Genomic DNA, 19,032 nt, shown 5'->3' on the forward strand with positions numbered 1-19,032 from the left:
CAGTCAATATAAATATGAGTGGGTACTTCTTGAAATTGTATAATCATACCTCGGTATCCGAAGAGCACTTAAAACCTAAACGACATATTGTTCAGTCAGAGTAGTTCACCTTAAAACAATACACGTGTAAATATCTTATAATTACGAATATAATTAAAATAACTGTTCTTGTAATATTTATACTACGATTTATGTCTTTAACGTGTATTTAGTGACGATTTGTTTTTTCTTATAATTTCTGTTTACTAATTGGATATTAATGTTAGCGTTTGGCCATATTTTAATATATTTATTGCGATGCACAATGACAGAACTGTATGAATTTTGAAAGACTCAAAACTGAATCTTTAATTAAAAACTGTCAAAGGCCCTTAATTTATTTATCTGCAGAGCGATGCATCTGTAGCTCACATCTCGTACTACGACACTAACCTGTGAGTATTTAGTGGTATCATCAAACTGATTATTAAATAAACTCCATTAACGATAGACAGTCAATAATTATAATATCGATACTTGAGTAGTTTTGTTATTATTTGACATCATTTTGTTTTAATAGTTACAATGTTTTCTTGGTGTTTTGTATTTATGTACGTTTTAGGAATACGACAAGTCAGACAATTCTATTCATTGTTATACTTGGATCCAAAGGAAATACTGACCGGCTTCGTTGAGATTAAAAATAGAAGTTTTTAATTTATTCAATGTCAGCTTTTCTGAACCTTCTTATGAAACTTCTTAAGGAAATGCTTGTCCTGAGACGCGTGGGTTCGTATAGAGGCGTTGTGACGACAGAGTCAAGGAGGTCAGCGGCATCTTATTTTATTGCCACGCATTGAAACTGATAATGGCGGGATAGGATTGCGTAGACTTTTGAGACCACAAAAACATCACCTAGTAAAAAAATCAGTTTAAAATATGCTCAAGATTAGCATGGTATGGACATGTGACGCGTAGAGAGAAGATGTATGTGACTAGGAGATGTATGGAAATGGTAGTGCAAGGTAAAGGGGGAAGAGGTCGACCGAAGAAGACATGGATGGAGTGTGTGAATGACGATACGAGAGAGAGGGAGTGTTGAGATGACGGCTGATAGAAGAGAATCGAAGAGAAAAATTAACTATGTCGACTCCACCCAGTGGGATAAGATGGAGAACTGTAATTATACTTGTAACTATACTTGAGACCTGTATCACGGGCGATCTTCTATTTATTTATTGCCCTTGTAGGCAGCATTCGACCCACCTGATGGTGAGTGGTTACCGTCGCCCATGGACTTCAGCAATGCCAGGGGCGGAGCCAAGCCGCTGCCTACTGTTAAGTATTCTCCACAAGCCTTTGAAGAACATCTACATCGACGTCCTCGAGTGAACTATGATATTGTGCTGGAAGCTCATTACGGTTTTTGCATAGATGCTATTTTAAATATTTCTTAAAGAACAAGTTATTGAATTTTACGTTTCTTCTTCGAGAACATTCCATGGTCAGCCAATTCACCCTTTTCAAATGAAATTTAGAAAAACGCTAATATATTATTTTGAACCAGAAGCAGGTATATTAAATTTGATGCGTCTCTAATACGTTCAATTGTTCATCTTTTATCCATATCCTCTTTATTGTATCGTGAAATATTCAATGTATTCTTTGTAAATACGTATGTTAATTAGCAAAAAAGCGGTGTCATTTTTATAGAATTTCACTCAAGCAACTAACTAATCGAAAACGGATTTTTCTATATAACGATATTTTAATATTTTTTTTTTTAACTCATTCTAGAAATTTCTGAGCAATCTATAGACCAATTCGCTTATCGAGAAATCGCGTGCGACCAAACTCGCGAAATCGGACCAGTTTACAACCGACTTTTATAGATAACTGGGCGCATTATCATCTATATTTAACGCTGCGTTCACATCTCGAACTGTAAAACTATGTTTTTATTGTTATCTGTAGAACGTATACCAGACTTATTCAAATGTAAGTACTGACAGAAATGTACGGAGAGATTCAATTATTATTACATTATTCGTATACCAATTGATAGGCAATGCACGAGAATCGTGTGATGTAAAAACGAATTTAAAGATAATTTAATTTAAAAAAAGTAGATAGTAAATAAATATTTGTATCTTCTTCACTTTTATTGATTCCGATATATCGGGTATATTATTTCCGAAGTTTCAAATACTGTTTGCCCTCCCAACTGTATTAGTTTTAATGATAACAATAAGGTTTGATATTTGGTCACATTAAGATTTCTTTGCTTAATTTTCATTCAGAGGTAGATAGCTTTTTATTCGCACATATTTTATGAAAATATTTTTTGAAAACCTATAAATTTGAACCCTTACGAAGTAAATTTTGAACAACAAATTTGAAATGACTCACCAGTTATTTACTTGTAGTATTGTTAACCCTGTGTCCTGTGCTAATTGTTTCTTTTGGTCTTCAGAAGGGTACGGATGCTGAAACAATCAGATAAAATATATTAGAAAAGTTTCTTAAACAAAAAAAAGTAAGAAAGTAAACAGATAAATAAAGTTTATTTTTTACTGGTAGGACCTCTTGTGAGTCCGCGCGGGAAGGTACCACTGCCCTAATTATTTCTGCCGTGAAGCAGTAATGTGTTTCGGTCTGAAGGGTAGGGCAGCCGTTATAACTATACTGAGATCTTAGAACATATATCTCAAGGTGGGTGGCGCATTTACGTTGTAGTTGTCTATGGGCTCCAGTAACCACTTAACACCAGGTGGGCTGTGAGCTCGTCCACCCATCTAAGCAATAAATAAAAAGCTGTGACTATGAAAATAGATATTTTTGTCAGCTCGTGTACCAGGGCAACATAACGTCGAGGCACGTACGTCCTAATGTTATTGGTTTTTGGCGTGCGCTTGGCCTCCGGAGACCTCCTTCACTTTATGTCAGGCTGGTACCTCGGCCGCAGGTAGCACGGTAAATTATTAACTTTTTTTTTATCCGGGTTCGCGAATCCCCAGCTAATTCTTTTAAGGGTGAGCCGAGACGCACAATTTTGTTTTGATTTGAATTATTATTTTATGTAGGAGTTTGTGTAGGGATGTTTATTGTAACGAAATAAAATGATACGTTTGACGATAAGTCAATTTGGTATCGTGAGACGGAAAAAGTCCACACAATGACGCTTTTTTTATTTGTGGTTACTTCAAATTAGTTTTTAAAATCAACTATAATTATTATGTATATACCTACATATACAATAAAAAATAAAAATCGCTTTACCACAGGATACTATCACGTATTGCACACAAGAAGATTTTTTGGATAGTTTTGAAACCAAAACATCGTTCCAAGTATCAGATTGCTTACGAAGTTCCGAGATAAGGCGCGTCACACGTGGAAACTGATATGTTGTACATTATACACGCGAGGCGTTGACTAAGGCGCAGCGTAGACTATCAGGTGTCTTTGATGATCAGTATTTTCATCGCAATAGAGATAAACGCTCAAATAGTTTTTAAAATTTTGATGATGTTAACTTTTTAAGTACTATTGTATAAATGCAGAAATTTATTTATTATTTTTTATGATTCATGAATCGGTCGTCATACATTTGTAAACTGTTTGTCTCTATGAAAGCTTTGAAAGACGTGTCCGAAATTGGCAAACTACATATGATACTAAATGTACCCCGCGGTTTTGATCGCATTATTTCCAAATAGAAATCAGTTTGTGGTCCACAAATTGTAAGTCGATTTCACTGTCGTATTTATCAAAGTAGATATCAATAGCTTTTTACACCTTGATAAAAAAAAAATACTTTTTCCAAAATAAAAAGAAAATCGATTGACAGAAGACAAAATTGTGTGTTTGCTTATTTATGTACTGATTGCTCAAAGCACAAACAAAATCGGCTTGGGATCTCGGTACGGGTACACTTTGACCAATTAGATTATTTCTGCCGCTGAGCAAGCCTTTACCCCAGCGAAATTGAGACTTCTAGCTCATGACCGGAGCGCAGCGTTTACATCCATCGGCGGGCAGTTAAGACAATTTTCAAAAGGAATTAATCAGAAATCGAATGGCCTCATGTATACTAAAACATACATCAATTCATCCATAAACGTTCGCCGTCTCCTTTCGTATCAATCAAACACACAAAAAAACACAAGAAACGAGAAATCAAATACATTTTATCGATAATGCAATTCAACTTTTTCGTTATCCGACGTGCGTTTTTTGCGACCTCCAAAAAGAGTTAAGTTTTATATATATCGAAAATTTATGAAGCTTATTAACGGCGTAGGCAAAAACACGAGAAACATCTTTGATTTTTGTATAACGGGACCCGTCGTTGCGCTGTTTAGTTCATTTTTATTGAATGACAAAGGTATTTGACCGCCGCGCAAGACTCGACCCGTTTGTGGACTTTTTCTTCACAATATATACTGTTGCCTTTTACGAGAAGCGGTAACCAGATTAAAGAATTATCAAATCTTTCTTTATGACAATTTATTTTGTTATCTATACTAATATTTTAAAGCTGAAGAGTTTGTTTGTTTGAACGCGCTAATCTCAGGAACTACTGATCCGATTTGAAAAATTATTTCAGTGTTAGATAGGGAATTTATCGAGGAAAGCTATAGGCCATATACCATCACGCTAAGACCAATACAAGCGGAGCACCAATAAGGAATGTTTCAAAATCGGGGTTATTTTTTCGTTTTGAGAGCTGCCGCTGCGTGCGCTGCAGAAACGGTTAAAGTTTTGCTAAAATAATGTATGACAGAATTGTTCCTCTTTAAAAGATCTAAAAAAAAGTCCGCGACAGCATATGTCTATATGTTAAGGTTGGCTCACTATAACGTTTTTTATGCTAACCAAATTTGTTCTAAAATAAAACATTATTTGTGGACTTATTCCACGTGGACGAAGTCGCGGGCAAAAGCTAGTTTACACATTATTTTGGAATTACTCTAAATATTGTTAAGTAAATTACGATAAAACTGCTTATCCTTCGCATTGCAGGTGGTCGTGAAGATACAGCCACGAAAGGGATATTTATTTACAAGTAAAACGCGGTTTCCCTCACGGCGTATGCACGAGGGCGTCATAAACAGTATAGAGTTATCAAATTTCTCGAAAGCAATCCGGCTGCGATCGTCCGACCGCTGTAAATCTCGCGAGCGCATTAAAATCACGATTATATCCCTGTATAAGTTTGCGATAAATCGAGAATCGAAAAAGTAAATAGGGCTGTCGATCGTTATGTTCTCCTGGTACCGACAGACAAATGTTGGGAATGAATTAGCGTATCATTTAAAACTATTTTTGTGTTTAAATTAATTCAACTGGTGTCATAATCATTTTCAAAAAACATTACAAACTATGGGTCGCTATTTACCACTACTACGCTAATTATTTTTGGGACTACGTCACATCGACTAAAATCACAGAGAATGGGCATCTATCTATCTATCTACGTCCTCAACCCTGCAAGAGCAGGGCCAAAAAAAAAATCGAAAAATAAAACCGCGCGTATTTCGCAACTATAAATTTTGTTTCGCTTCACGGAGAAGGAACAATCTATTTGTTGGCACCTAAATCTATGGGGCGGCGGAATGAGAATATGTAAATAGTCGCTACGGCACCGCGGGAACGTTCGAACGGCTCGCCGGAAACTCTTGAATAATGTCTTGATTCTCATTGAGCTGAAGCCCTGAAGAAATCCGGATCGGAAACCTTCCTTTTTTTAATTTCACCAACGACTATTCCTTATATCACTGAATGTTAAGGCAGTACGTATTTTAACTACAATAACAATAGTCTATTGGATGAATATTAGTGTGGCGATTTAATCACAATATCTAATCCACATTTAGGAGTTTAACTTTTTTTATTTTATTTATTAAATTTTTTTATTGCTTAGATTGGTGGAGGAGCTCACAGCCCACCTGTTGTTAAGTACTGGAGCCCATAGACATCTCTACAACGTAAATGCCGCCAACCACCTTGAGATATGAATTCTAAGGTCTCAGTATAGTTACAACGGCTGCCACACCCTTCTAACCGAAACGCATTACTGCTTCACGGCAGAAATAGGCAGGGTGGTGGTACCTACCCGTGCGGACTCACAAGAGGTCCTACCACCAGTAAATGCATGCAAGCGCTTTATGCAAGCAGCGTAAAGATCCACTGTAACTCTTCTCTGTTTTTTTTTACTCAATGATTAAACAATGAAATATTCACAGTACCCGTTTTATAAAAACAAACGATCCTCTACGGAACGAGACAAGTAATTTTTCATGTGACTTAAAGGAAAACAAGCCGATAAAATATTCATTCGTCGGTTCATGCAGGAACCGAAATTCCCTAATGATACACGTAAGGGAACATTATTCTAGCGACGAGAGCGCACCGCGACGTATTTCACGATATATATTTTTTTTTCCCAGACTTCGGTGTTGCCATAACAATAATAATATATTCAAGGGCCTTGGTGATTTTCGTACGTGTCGTAAAAATAAAAATCATAGCCTCGTCTCGGAGGAGCTCCGGCTTCGCTCGCGGTGTACTGACGAAAGAGAATTTTAAAACATAGCGTTTCTGCTTTGGTCGTTTTTTTTTTTTTGTTTTTCTTTACGTCTCTGACTTGGACTACAAATTGATAGCTGGTATAACTAAATTAAATAATGAACGCTCAACTAATGCGATCGTACTGACGATTGAAATTTATTATATTCTCTTTGATTTTCGCGATTTGTGGACGCAATCAAAAAGCGAGATTGAAGTCTTTTAAAAAAAAAAAAAACATTACGACCATAACGACGGTGATATTGCTCGGTAGACCGACGGTCCAAAATTAAATGTTGTTGTTCGGAACTTGTAGCTTAACTTGCAAGCTTAAGTCGTAAGTGAGATACAGGCATCTGTCAAATATCTTGCGTTGTATGATGGCTACCCGCCACAGTAGTTATAATTACGATGGAAAGGCTTGAAAAATTTTCCGACCCTAGAATACATATTAAGATAATTTCCATTAACGTTACAATCTCTAATGGGAAAATGGAAAACTGTTAGAAATAGAAGCCATAAATCGTCGATGTCCTATTAGGGACCATTTAAACGCGAACATTCAAACGAAGCCTCGTCATGTTTTAGTTTTGTAACTCCGAGCAGCATTCCACGGAGGGAGCGTGTGCTATGTGATGGATTAAATTTTTCGACTTCACGACACGACGCTCAGATTGAGCGTTAAATTATGCAAGACTTTTCGTGTGAATCGAAACAAAAAAAAAACACAAGCGTGTAAAATATTTTTAAGCTGGCTTCAGACGAACTAGTTCGTGGCTTCTCTGTATTAGGACTGACGTAATGCTTCGAAATTTATCTGCACGCTTCGGACGTAAGATTTAGAATCTCCGAACAATTCCTATTGTAGAAATAGTTTATGTCATTAGCTTCGTCGTCGCGCATGAGCAAAACAAACAATGGAAACGCAAACAAACAACACAGAAAAAGCGAAACGGTTCGAATCGTCGTTTGATAATCTATATTGCATTAACACTAGCGACGCCGCAGCAGTTCTGTGAATAGTTTACGACAGCTGAAGCCGTTACAGGCTCCGCCGACCACAAATAGACGTCAAAAAACTAGGGTCTTCGAATATGGGGCCTTTATGTCGCACCGGGGACCCATAAAGGTACGAAGGTGGCCCTAACCCTATCGAGGAGATGTGGCCCAGTGATAGATGGCACTATCAGAGCCCTACGTGCAGTGTCCTTCCACTCGCGCCCTTGGAGACTTTTGTTTATTCATTTTGTATCTTGTTTATGTGTGAAAATGCGTTTGGGCCTAAAGGACGATAGGAAACAATACGACTCCGCTAAGGATACTCCCATATAACGACAAGTATATGAGGATCGTTGAAACGGACGACATCTTGAATAATAGATATTTAAATTTATATGTTTGCTACAAATTATAGAAAAAATAAAAAAAAATTGTCAATAGATGCAATATTGTTATTACCACACTATTTAGATGGGAATACATTAGGAAACGATACATTGTCTGAACATTTTCCTGTATTAAAGCCCAAGTGTTCACAGAATTATCAAGATCAATTCTACTTCGACAACAGAATTACCAAGATCAATTCTACTTCGACAAAATTTAAACAAATCTTCACAAACGAGTTAATTACTGGACACCATTACAGCCTAGGTGAATTCACTAGTTTAGTGACATTTAAAATTATCTCCGTTAGACATCTTTTATTTATACCCATTTCGTAATGAGTTGTGTGAGAAATAACAATTTTATGGGCAATTTAAGACAGCGCCATTCACAGAGCGCTGTTAAATTTCTGTGCACAAACTAAAGATTATCTTTTGCTTTTTGATTCTATTAAAAGCGGTGCAAAATGCTTACGATTTGTTCAGAGTTTTTAGGCGGGAAACTCAGTTGCATGCTATTAAGCAAATGATTTTTTAAATCAATTTTCGTGTCGGGAGTGGTCCTTTGAAATTCTGGAAATGTCGAAGGAAGGTATACCGGTGACCAAGCTACACAGAGAACGGCTTCGGGTTAATAGAACGACACCTGTCAATTTTCGAGATCCACATTTCGTTTTTTTTTTACGAGCAGGACACGTTTGGATGGCGAAATAAAGAATTCAAATGCCCAATCCTGGAATACCGCGACAGGATACCGGTTTTAATTATGCAAGCCTATAATAGGCAGGGCAAGTTTTCAACGAATGAAATAGTTTTTTCCCTTTTTTTTTGTAGTTTTGCGAGTGCCACAATTGATTCCTAAATGGATTTAGATTTTTAACTGTAAATTTGAGGTCGAAACGATTTGGATTCGACTAAATTGACATTCGTAAGAATAATTGAGTGAACTAACTCAATTGAACATGTGTTAAATTGAATCGATGGTGAATGTGCTGGTTAAAAGAACGACTTAAATTGATATACGATACAAAATCGTACGTAATGCTTTGAAATTTCAATACGCAACTGAAAATGGGAGTTGTGAATTGAGTGAATTGACCAATACGGACAATGGCTGTGAGACGGTAAATGGCGTCGATACTAATCTGCGAAGCCGGAACAGCCGCTGCTGACGGCTTCGGAAGCCGCAACTGGGCTAGGAAATGAGATACGCGCAACTCCTGGCGTCTCTGTTAGCCTGGTACCTGTCGCGCTCGCATTGTGTCCATTTTGATTGAATCGGGATCTGAGTGACGGGCGAGACTGTTTAACCAACTGCCCACTGGGTTACAATGCCATTGTCTAATGAAATAGGTCGAACCAGTTTAGAATCGGCAACAAATGGCATTTACATTGATAGTGACATTTCGTGTTTTATTTACATATTAAGTATGCTGTTTCCTAGTTGTGTTTGGGCACAGAATTTTAATGTACGGCTGAGAGAGGAGAATGGAATAGAAAAAAATCCTATGCCGACCCCACCTGGGGACAAGGTGGAGACAAAAAAGATTTTACTGTACATTTTATTTTGTTTAATCGCCCCTACGCAACCAATCAGTGGTTGCTATAACCTTTTAAACTCAAATAGGAAAAAAAGGGTAAGGTTTGTAACATCTCCCGTGCCCGTTCACAGCCTCCCATCATTACGAGCACAAGACGTTCTCATCGTATACAGTGCGATGCTTATATGCTTTTTGCATACAAAACTTGTGTTGTGCGGGAACTGAGATGTGATAAACAACTGTCGATGCCGACAGTGGAAGCCGACGCGACCGGGGCCGGTAACTTTAAAGAATATCCAATGTATGTTAAATTTATGTAAAGGAGACAATATTCATGAGATCCGCGCGGATGCTGCGCGAACGAAACTAAGGGATGGCAAGGGGCTTATTTTACTATTGCTTTCATTAATTATATCCGATATTATCGTTTGATTTCTTCTTATAGATTTTTTATTTTAGTTGTTGAGAGTATAAATTTTTTTTTGTCTTAAATTGAACGAATTAAATTTAGTAGTTCCTCATTTAATTTTACGTATCTATTCGATTCCGTGTATTGAACGATACGTCCAGTAAAGCAAGGCCCTGCATCGCGTCAATGCCTTTATTTGCATACGATACACAGCAATAAATAACTGTGCAGCGACTGACAAAAAACGAGGGGTTTGTCAGAAACCAGGGCATTGTGCTTCCGTCAACCGTAAGGACCGGCTGTGGGGGCTTAGACAACCAGAGGAAAGCTTAGAAAAAACAAAGCCGCCGAAAATATCGACTGCAAAGAACAATAATTTATCCTCTTTGAAGCGTTCTTCTTCAAAACTTCATTTTACTTGATGAACGAACGTAAAAAGCCGGTCCCGACTGAAGCATTTAAATCGAATTCGAAAGAACAATAAATTATTCAGTCGTATATTTAAAAAAGCGTACAAATAAAATTAAAACTGAAAATGATTCCGTCCGTAACGGATCGGTGAATAAATTAAAATCGTGTCGCGTATTGATTAGCGCCGCGAGCGAATAAATAATAACAACCGATGGATGCACTTCGAACGAGCGAACGAATGAGCGAACGAGTGAACGAACGATCTCGCATTAACCGGTCCATTCGTTTTAGAGCGGCGCTCGAGGGTTAAGTGTTAAAACATTCATTAAAACTATATTGTCGGATTTTAACGAGTTCCTTTCGTTCGTTTTGAAATCGGTCATTTGAATTGACGAACAACTAATGCGAGTGCGGTTGCGAATCTCAAATCAATCGTGATACAACATACAAAATGTATTGCATCGCTGTTGTCACACCGCGTCCCTGGTTTATCGCGTAAGCACACGTTATCGCGACTCCGTCTGACAAATTCAGCATTGAACACACATCGACGTGGCGTAAATCATTTCACGTGAATTATAAGCGTGAAGCTGTAATGTCAGAGGAAGGACCACTGTCGCAGTTCACGGGACGCCCGTGTGTTTTATGTGACGACTGTTTGTTTATTTGCGCGTTTTAGATTTATTATTTATGGCTTTTGGAATGGCGGTGTCGCGGCTTGTTGTGTCGTATTGTCTGCGTACGGTCATTTTCGAATAATGAAAAGAACTTTCTCACCATGTCTGTTGTATTAATATTTAAGTTAGAATGAAATATTGTAAAGTTAAAGACGCATCGTGGAAGATAGTTAGCTTACTGTGTATGAGAATCTCACAAGAGCTCATGTTGAATAGTTTTGTGTGGGCTTACTGAGTCAAAGAAAACTTACTTTAAGGCTAAGGCGTTGTCCTTCAGACTTTGAAATCTCAAAATGGGTTGCGGAATTTACTTTGTTGATGTCCATGGACTCCGGTTACCGTTTAACATCAAGCTCGCGCCCATTTCCATTACTTTAAAATAATAAACTAGAAAAAAAATTACAAGAAAAACTCTGTATCAATAACACACAAATGTACCAGGATTACATAAACACGAACAAGTAAGGGAGCTCCTATCTCAAGGAACGGGCGCGGTGTCACGTAAATATTTGAACTGCTCGACCCTATGTTTGCCTGGTAGCTGAACGCGGGTACACCTCACATTACTGCCGCCCTAGTAAATATGACGATGATGGTGCCACCGTACTTAAAGAGAAATATAAAGTTAAAAATAAAAAATAGAATTTTATGGTCAGTGTTCTTAGTGCGAGTTTGAGTTGACTGAAAGTTAACTCAAAGTTGTATGCAGTTGGAACAAAGCGCCCCTAGCGGCAAACTCAGGCAAACGTTCCAACTCCATACAAATTTGAGTTAACTTTTACGCTATAGAGAACGTTAAAAAACTCGCACTGTTATATAAATACTGTTGTTACATATAATACATACTTGGGTGTTTCTATTGAATTGAAGAATCCTTTAAGATTGCCAGCGAATTACCTAATATTACAGATTTTATACATACATATATAGATGTATATTTGTTCGTCGCAAATGTACCGGGCGTCAAATACAAAGTTATAATGGAACACCACCACGCCATTGCCGTGTTATCCGGCCCATGGGCAGAACCGCGCCCCTGCACGTGACCTTTGACCTTTAACGAGATGTACTTTTTATAAAACAACCAAGGGATCCATGTTAGGGGCGCATTTATTGGACGTAAATCCGCATGAGTAGGTACCATTCCGTCACCTATGCGTTTCGATTTGAAGCTTAGGAAGGTGATTAGGCAATGCACTATAGACTGCGATGCGATATGTCATGGCTAGTGACGTTATCTATGCACTACTGTAAAATCAGTCGAACCGACTTTTTGGCGGGAACGCGAGGAGTGAAGTTGTGTGATTTTGTTTTATTTTGTCTAATTAGTGTTTCTTCAGGTTTAAATGTGTAATAACGGTGGTTTATTAACCGTTTAATATTTGTGAAAGTGCACAAATGAGGTAAAATTAAACAAAGTTGCTGAACGTAGCTTCTCGGGATCTTCCAAAAAGTCCATTGAATAAGTCTCAGTAAATGACCACCATTTTTTGAAATTATACTTCATCCCATATCATCTCATTTCATTTCGTTTTGTTTCGTTTTCATTTCATTGCATGCCATGTTTCATAATAATCAAATTAATTTCATGTCATAATATCATATTTCATATATAAAAGTTATCATTAAAATTAAAATAAGACTTGACCTAAAGGTCTTAGTTACCAGGTCATAAAATCCCTTACAAAAAATCTGTCGAACCCATTGGCCCAATAATAATAAAAACACGTTAGATTATTAAAACTTAGATATAGTTATATAGGTTGTAGATAGAAGTCTACAACCTTGCTCAATGAGCTTTTTCAATTAAGTAATAGCGTATTTGGTAGTAAATGTGTATTAATGTAAGGTCTTCATGTAATGCTATATATAGTTTATTTTTATTTTTATACAACGAACCGCTTTTTTTTCAATGCATGCAGTCGGTACCTGCAATTGTGTTAGCATTTAGTGTGAAATCAATGTATATGATACTTGTAATGTTCTGTGCTGATGTATAACATGTTGGTACCCAATAAATAAAACTAGAGGTCCCGCAGTAGTCGAAATTCGACTATAATTAATTGGAATTGTAAGTTTGTACACTATTATGATTGTATTTTATACTTCTATAATCACAAATTTCGCCTAGGCTACACTATAAAAAAATATTAATACAGACAAACAATATTTAATCTATTCTCAATTTGACCACAGACGTCAAGAACAAAAGTTTGACAATAACTAGTATGCATGCGTGTGTGCGTCAAATACATGGTATGTAGTGTGTGTAATGTTTTCTTTATCATTATGTATCATTTATGCATTATTTAAAAAAAAAATAGCATTGTGCACTTCTTCTCTATATTCTCTATAAGAATGGAAAATTTCATACTCCTCCGTCCGCGCAATTTTCGTAAAAAGGGATACAAAGTTTTTGCTTCACGTATTAATATATAGATAAAATAGTTTCTCTCGCTCCAATCTTCCGAATTAAACAAAGAGCTAAGTAAGAGAATGCAATCACTTAATCCATATCCGACGGACCTTCCTCCATGCCTCCAACGACAACTAATAAATCAGTCTTCGGAAAATACAGCTTCGGCGTCCTCTGAATCCTTGAGAACGTCCAAGAAGATAAGGTCACAGAATGTACGTCTATGTCTAGTCGAGTATTAATGTCTGAAACTCCGACCGAGAGAATTGTAATAATTAAAAACGTCTGCAAAAACATTTCCATCTTTTTACCAATACCAATACCTGAAACATTTTTTCTATTGATTCCGTTTACTGTCAGTTTAGTGATTACATAGTATAAAACAAAGTCGCTTTCTCTGTCCCTATATCCCTATGTATGCTTAAATCTTTAAAACTACGCAACGGATTTTGATGCGGTTTTTTTAATATATAGAGTGATTAAAGAGGAAGGTTTATATGTATAATAACATCCATTAAATAATAGTGGAGAAATCAATAATAAATTACAGTTTCCGAAGCGAAGCGAGGGCGGGTCGCTAGTTTACAATAAATAATAATAAAATAGTTGTTTAATTTTTTTCCTATCTTCTATCCTATCTTCTATCCTATCTTCTTGAACTAATTTCGGCAATACCCATTATATTCGCAATTATTGACGTTTTATGATTCTTTTAATTATTTTATACTGACTATTTATTTTTTATTTAATTACTAGTTAATACGAACACAATAAAGCAAAAGGCAACTTCGATCTCCCTTTCTAACACATGTACATAAACGCTTCAAAAAAGATACAAAGTAGAAGTATCTTTCTGTGAAACGTTATTGTTTTTTTCTTGTAAGTCATAAATGATAATATGTTTATTGTACATTCAAGGTTTAATTAATCATTTTAGAGCTCAATTAATGAAATGATGCATTATGAAGCCGCGCTGTATACAATACAAGCTATTAATGTGAACTGTGTACGCTTTGATTGGCGCGTCACTGTTTTACATACAAAAACTTTAACCGGCCAGGAATATAACATAAACCTTAATTATTATAATTGAACGTCCGAACGAGAACCCATTCGGGTAATTACATAGAAAAACAAAAGTAGAAATTAGAAAACAATTGTTGTACAAAAGGCGGCCCGTGAATGGCTCCGGTCCGCTCCGCAATTACAGAGCACGAGCCTAAAACGAGACCAAATATATATTTTTTTCTAATACCTTCCCACGCGCGATGCTCGCATGTAATTACAGGCTTTAGCTCATAATAACACATCGCTTCAATAAAATAGTATATCATTCAGTTATTTCCCGCGCACGGCTTGATTAGCGCGGCCATATTGTGGGCGGGAACACCCCGAGGCGACATGATCTCCGATTCCGTTTTCAAAAATAACACTAATCGGCGACACGAGCACGCGCGGACTCCTCCGAACGTGTGTTTTTCGAATTTCGAACGAACCGAACGTCCTTACCGTTATTACTGAGGGATTTGACTACTGTCATCCGGTGACAGTTGTGATTGACGTTTCTAAATACCCCGATTCAAGTGCGAGCTTGTTACGCGCCGAACGGAATGTTTTTATTAAGGCGGAGGGCTTTTGATGTCACAAGGCTGCGTGCCGTACCTGCTACACCGGTATTTACGTACGGACGACACGAAAAAATGCTTCCTTGTGTGCATATTATCTTATTTGGAGACGTTTAAGACCGAAAATAGTCTTGCCGAGCCCTAATTCATCAACGTCCGCGTTTATTGAAACAAGACGTTATTTCCGTAAATGGAAATTAATATTCGAGTTCCGCGTCGATTCGTTGCGGTTTCGGCAATGGTAGATGAGTGCATATTGAAACGTCAACGACTCCTTTCTTTTGATCCTCATTCCCGGGCGGCCGGCGGCGTCCTCGCTGTCAGCAGCCGACGGCCAGACCGGAGGAACGTGGAAACGTTACCAGCGGATACGTGCAAATTGAAAATCTCATTTTTAAGTGGTCACTTTCTATAGTCGGGCCAGCCAGAGGGATGTTTTTTCCGAGTCAAAAAAACAGCGTCTGTGTGTGGATTTTAAATTAAAGATTCGCTTGATTTGCAGGAAAACCGAATGTTTCCTCGTATTCGTTTATTATCGGATTGGTTGTAATTGGTACAGCATGCAGCTTAGGCGTGGTGGTCTGTTCTCAACAGCACGCATCTCCGGAAGCGACCCGAAAAGTTTAATCTTCGAACTGAACGTAATGATTCATTCATATTCATAGTGGAAACTGGAAACTGGCGAGGCTTTCACGAAAACGGTTCCTCTAGGAACAAGACGAGATGCATGAATATTAACGGCGCGCCGGCTTACAGAGCGCGGTGCACGCCGCCGGTGGAGACGCGCCTCAACTTGTGCCGACCGTTCTGAAATTTGACATTTTGACAGCTCTCCCGACGTCGCTGTTATCCCCCCACTCCCCCTTCTCACTAACTCCCCCCAACCCGTCTCCCTCCCCCAATAATAACATTACGTATATGAGATTCCTGTTTCAGCTCCGTCTGACTCCTGATATGAATTGTTAATGCATCGGTAATTGATATTATAATTTTGATGGACCATTTTGTTGTAATGGCGGCGGCTTTTAGTCTAAGAGCATGTTGCTCATAGTGTCATGCGATACGGTCTGTGTACGGGATTGTTATGGGGTGGGCTTTGTTTATGGGGCGGTTACGTTTTATTGCGTGTTACTTAATAGCTTTATGGCAGGTAGCCCAGTTTGCGTTCTCGTTTTTGACCGAAACTAATGCTAATTTTTGACCACACAGCGACAAATGTCGTTCGTAAAATTGTTTAAGTGCCCGTTTATTTTGTGGGCCATTCTTTGGACATTTGAAAGCGTTCCCGTTCATGTAATACTGAATGACTGTGTCCAATCGTTCGACAATACGCGTTAAACGGGCATCGAGTTGACGCGTCCTCGTTGACTCTAAAGACATTGTCAATATCGACCGCCAATGTATGGAAACACGTTCGAAATAATCGGACGTGGCTAAAACAGATGCTGACTAATCACTGTCTGGTCTAGATGTGGAATAAAGCGACGAGACAAAGTCAGCGACAAGGCTGTCAATCCTCGTTTGGGCGACTTCTGTTTGTGAAAAAAAAAGGTTAAAATCCGTGGTTGTAGCGGGAAATGAGTCGCCAGAGTTTTGAGGGGAGATCCAGTGCAATCTACGACATATCTATTGGCTCAAAATTAGCGATACTAAGCAATAAAAAAATATATTTTATCGCCTTTGAAGATTTTTCTTCAAAACCATTGGCAGAATCATTGGTAAGTACACTTTAGTTACTACTTAAGTAGTATTTTTTTCAAGTTACGCGAATCGTAAACATAATTAACGGTAGTTTTACGGAAACGTCGGAAATAATGTAATTTCACAGTAAAAAAATAGGAAATTAAACCGAAAAATTAATTTGCCAATGCACTTTTTTTTTATCCCTACCTATGCTGATAGCCTTGGGAGGCTATTTCAGCTTCACCCTAACGTGTGTAGGTGAACTCACGTGACTCAAACCGGAGAGGTGCTAACACTGACCCTAGCAAGAGCAGTGCTTCGCAGAATCTACCATCGGATCGGAAACGTGACCCACTGAGAAGATCCAGCGAGAAACTCAGTGGGCTGTGTCTATGGTTTAATTCGCTCGTCGAGCTCTTCGTCACAAGCGACGGATTCGACGAGGACGGTGACCGGTGCTTGTGGTGCCTAACAGCACCGTTAATGGATGCACTTTCTAGTGACGGTGTTTTGAAGGATTGCAGCTCTGGTTCGAAACGAGCGACTCGTAAGTAGTTACCGAATTGCATTAACAAAATTAAAATTAAAATGCTTATTAAAACGGTCGTGTTCGTTTCCAGCGAAGGGAGAACAGTTCGAAGTGCATCGCGGTTTATTCGTGTCGAGATAGCACTCCGCGCGTAAACATCAAATTTTATTGCGGTCCGCCGATTCGCACCGGACGAGGGCTTTTTTTTTTCAACTGCACACTGTATCATTTCGGGATTTCAACTGATATTTTTGTTGTTTATTGGATTTAATTATTGTTTGGTGTATTCTCTAAGTAAAATACATCGTATTTTGTATTCTTGAGGCTTTTTTTTTCATAACTCTAGAAAACGAACGGTAAAATTGTTCGTTGCTTTTAAGTTACCTTTTTATTTATTGGTTAGATGGGTGGACGAGCTCACAGACCACCTGGTGTTAAGTGGTTACTGGAGCTCATTGTTTTTTTTTTTTTTTTATAATAATCACGCCACCTTAACTGGTCCCGTTATAAGTTCGTTTGTGTTACAGGTACCAGATAACGGAAATAAATATAAGATTTTTATTATACACATACATATATTTAATATACATCCATAACCCTGGAAAAGACATTTATATTTATCATACAAATATCTTCCCTTGGCGGGATTCGAACCCTCGACCCCCTTGAGTAGTGACCATGTCACTTACCACTACACCAGACGGCCGTTAAAACGTAAATGTGCCACCCCCCTAAGATATCAGTTCTAAGGTCTCAGTATAGTAACAGCGGCTGCCCCGCCCTTCAAACCGAAACGCATTACTGCTTCACGGCAGAAATTGGCGGAGTGGTGGTACCTACCCGCGCGGACTCACAAGAGGTCCGACCACCAGTGAAATACCCGGAAAACAGCATAGCAAACCTGCCCGAATCTGTCTGAGATGATGTTAATTGTATTGCGCTTTTATATATATAGAGGTTAGAAGACTGTACATAGCTGCGATCAACAAACAAAATTCATGTTTTTCTTGATGTTTAAACAAAACTCAAACTTTGTTTCCAGCCTTCAGAGTTTGCCGAGCTGTCACATCAGAGCGCGAGCTACCAGGCGAGCAGAAATCGACAAGAATTTACATCAAAGATTTGTATCAAACGTCTACGTACAAAGGTGGATGTAACAAAGCGTGGCCCGGAGCGATCGTAAGAAACGCGCCCAATCAAACGGGCCAGCTTCCATTTCACTTTGTACGTCGTTACTTTGAAGTTCCTACGTTGTTATGATGCCCTGGTACTTTGACGCGAGTTGCGTGTGATTTCTAAGGATATACATATATATCCTTTGGGTGTCTATTTGCCTTTCCTTACGTCAAATAAAGGTGGAATTTCACTTGGTTTTACTGAAGAAGTTCATAGAAACGTAGGTATAAAGCGCGCGCTGTATTTCAAAGATTACTAGTACTTGTCATTTGTCTCAAACACTGACTGAAACATGAAGTTCGTATTTTTATACGAAACACACTTGTGCCATACGTCTGGGGGGAATCTTCGCAATGCTACAAGCTTAATTTGACCACTCTATCGACGAACGAACTAATCCATTGACACAGCCCACTGAGTTTCTCGGCGAATCTTCTCAGTGGGTCGCGATTTCGATCCGGTGGTAGTTTCTGCGAGGCACTGCTCTTGCTAGGGCTAGTGTTAGCAAATTCTCTCAGGTTGAGCCCGTGAGCTCACCTACCCGTCTGGGCATAGCTGGAAGGCTAGGCTACCAACGTATAGGTAGCAAAAAAAGACCACTTCACCATCGGAGAACAAAACATCGAAAAAC

At 38.3% G+C, this 19,032-nt stretch overlaps 1 protein-coding gene across 1 annotated transcript in view; it reads right to left on the reverse strand.

The window, feature by feature from the left end:
• The window catches only part of hth (Meis homeobox homothorax), a 347,668-nt gene that overhangs the window by 90,184 nt on the left and 238,452 nt on the right, over positions 1–19,032 (reverse strand). The window contains 1 exon segment of the mRNA XM_089738552.1: positions 2,389–2,465. Within this exon segment, the coding sequence (XP_089594678.1) occupies positions 2,389–2,465 (77 nt within the window).

Source organism: Bombyx mandarina, chromosome 25, assembly GCF_030267445.1.
Source record: "Bombyx mandarina strain Sakado chromosome 25, ASM3026744v2".
Classification (NCBI taxonomy): domain Eukaryota; kingdom Metazoa; phylum Arthropoda; class Insecta; order Lepidoptera; family Bombycidae; genus Bombyx; species Bombyx mandarina.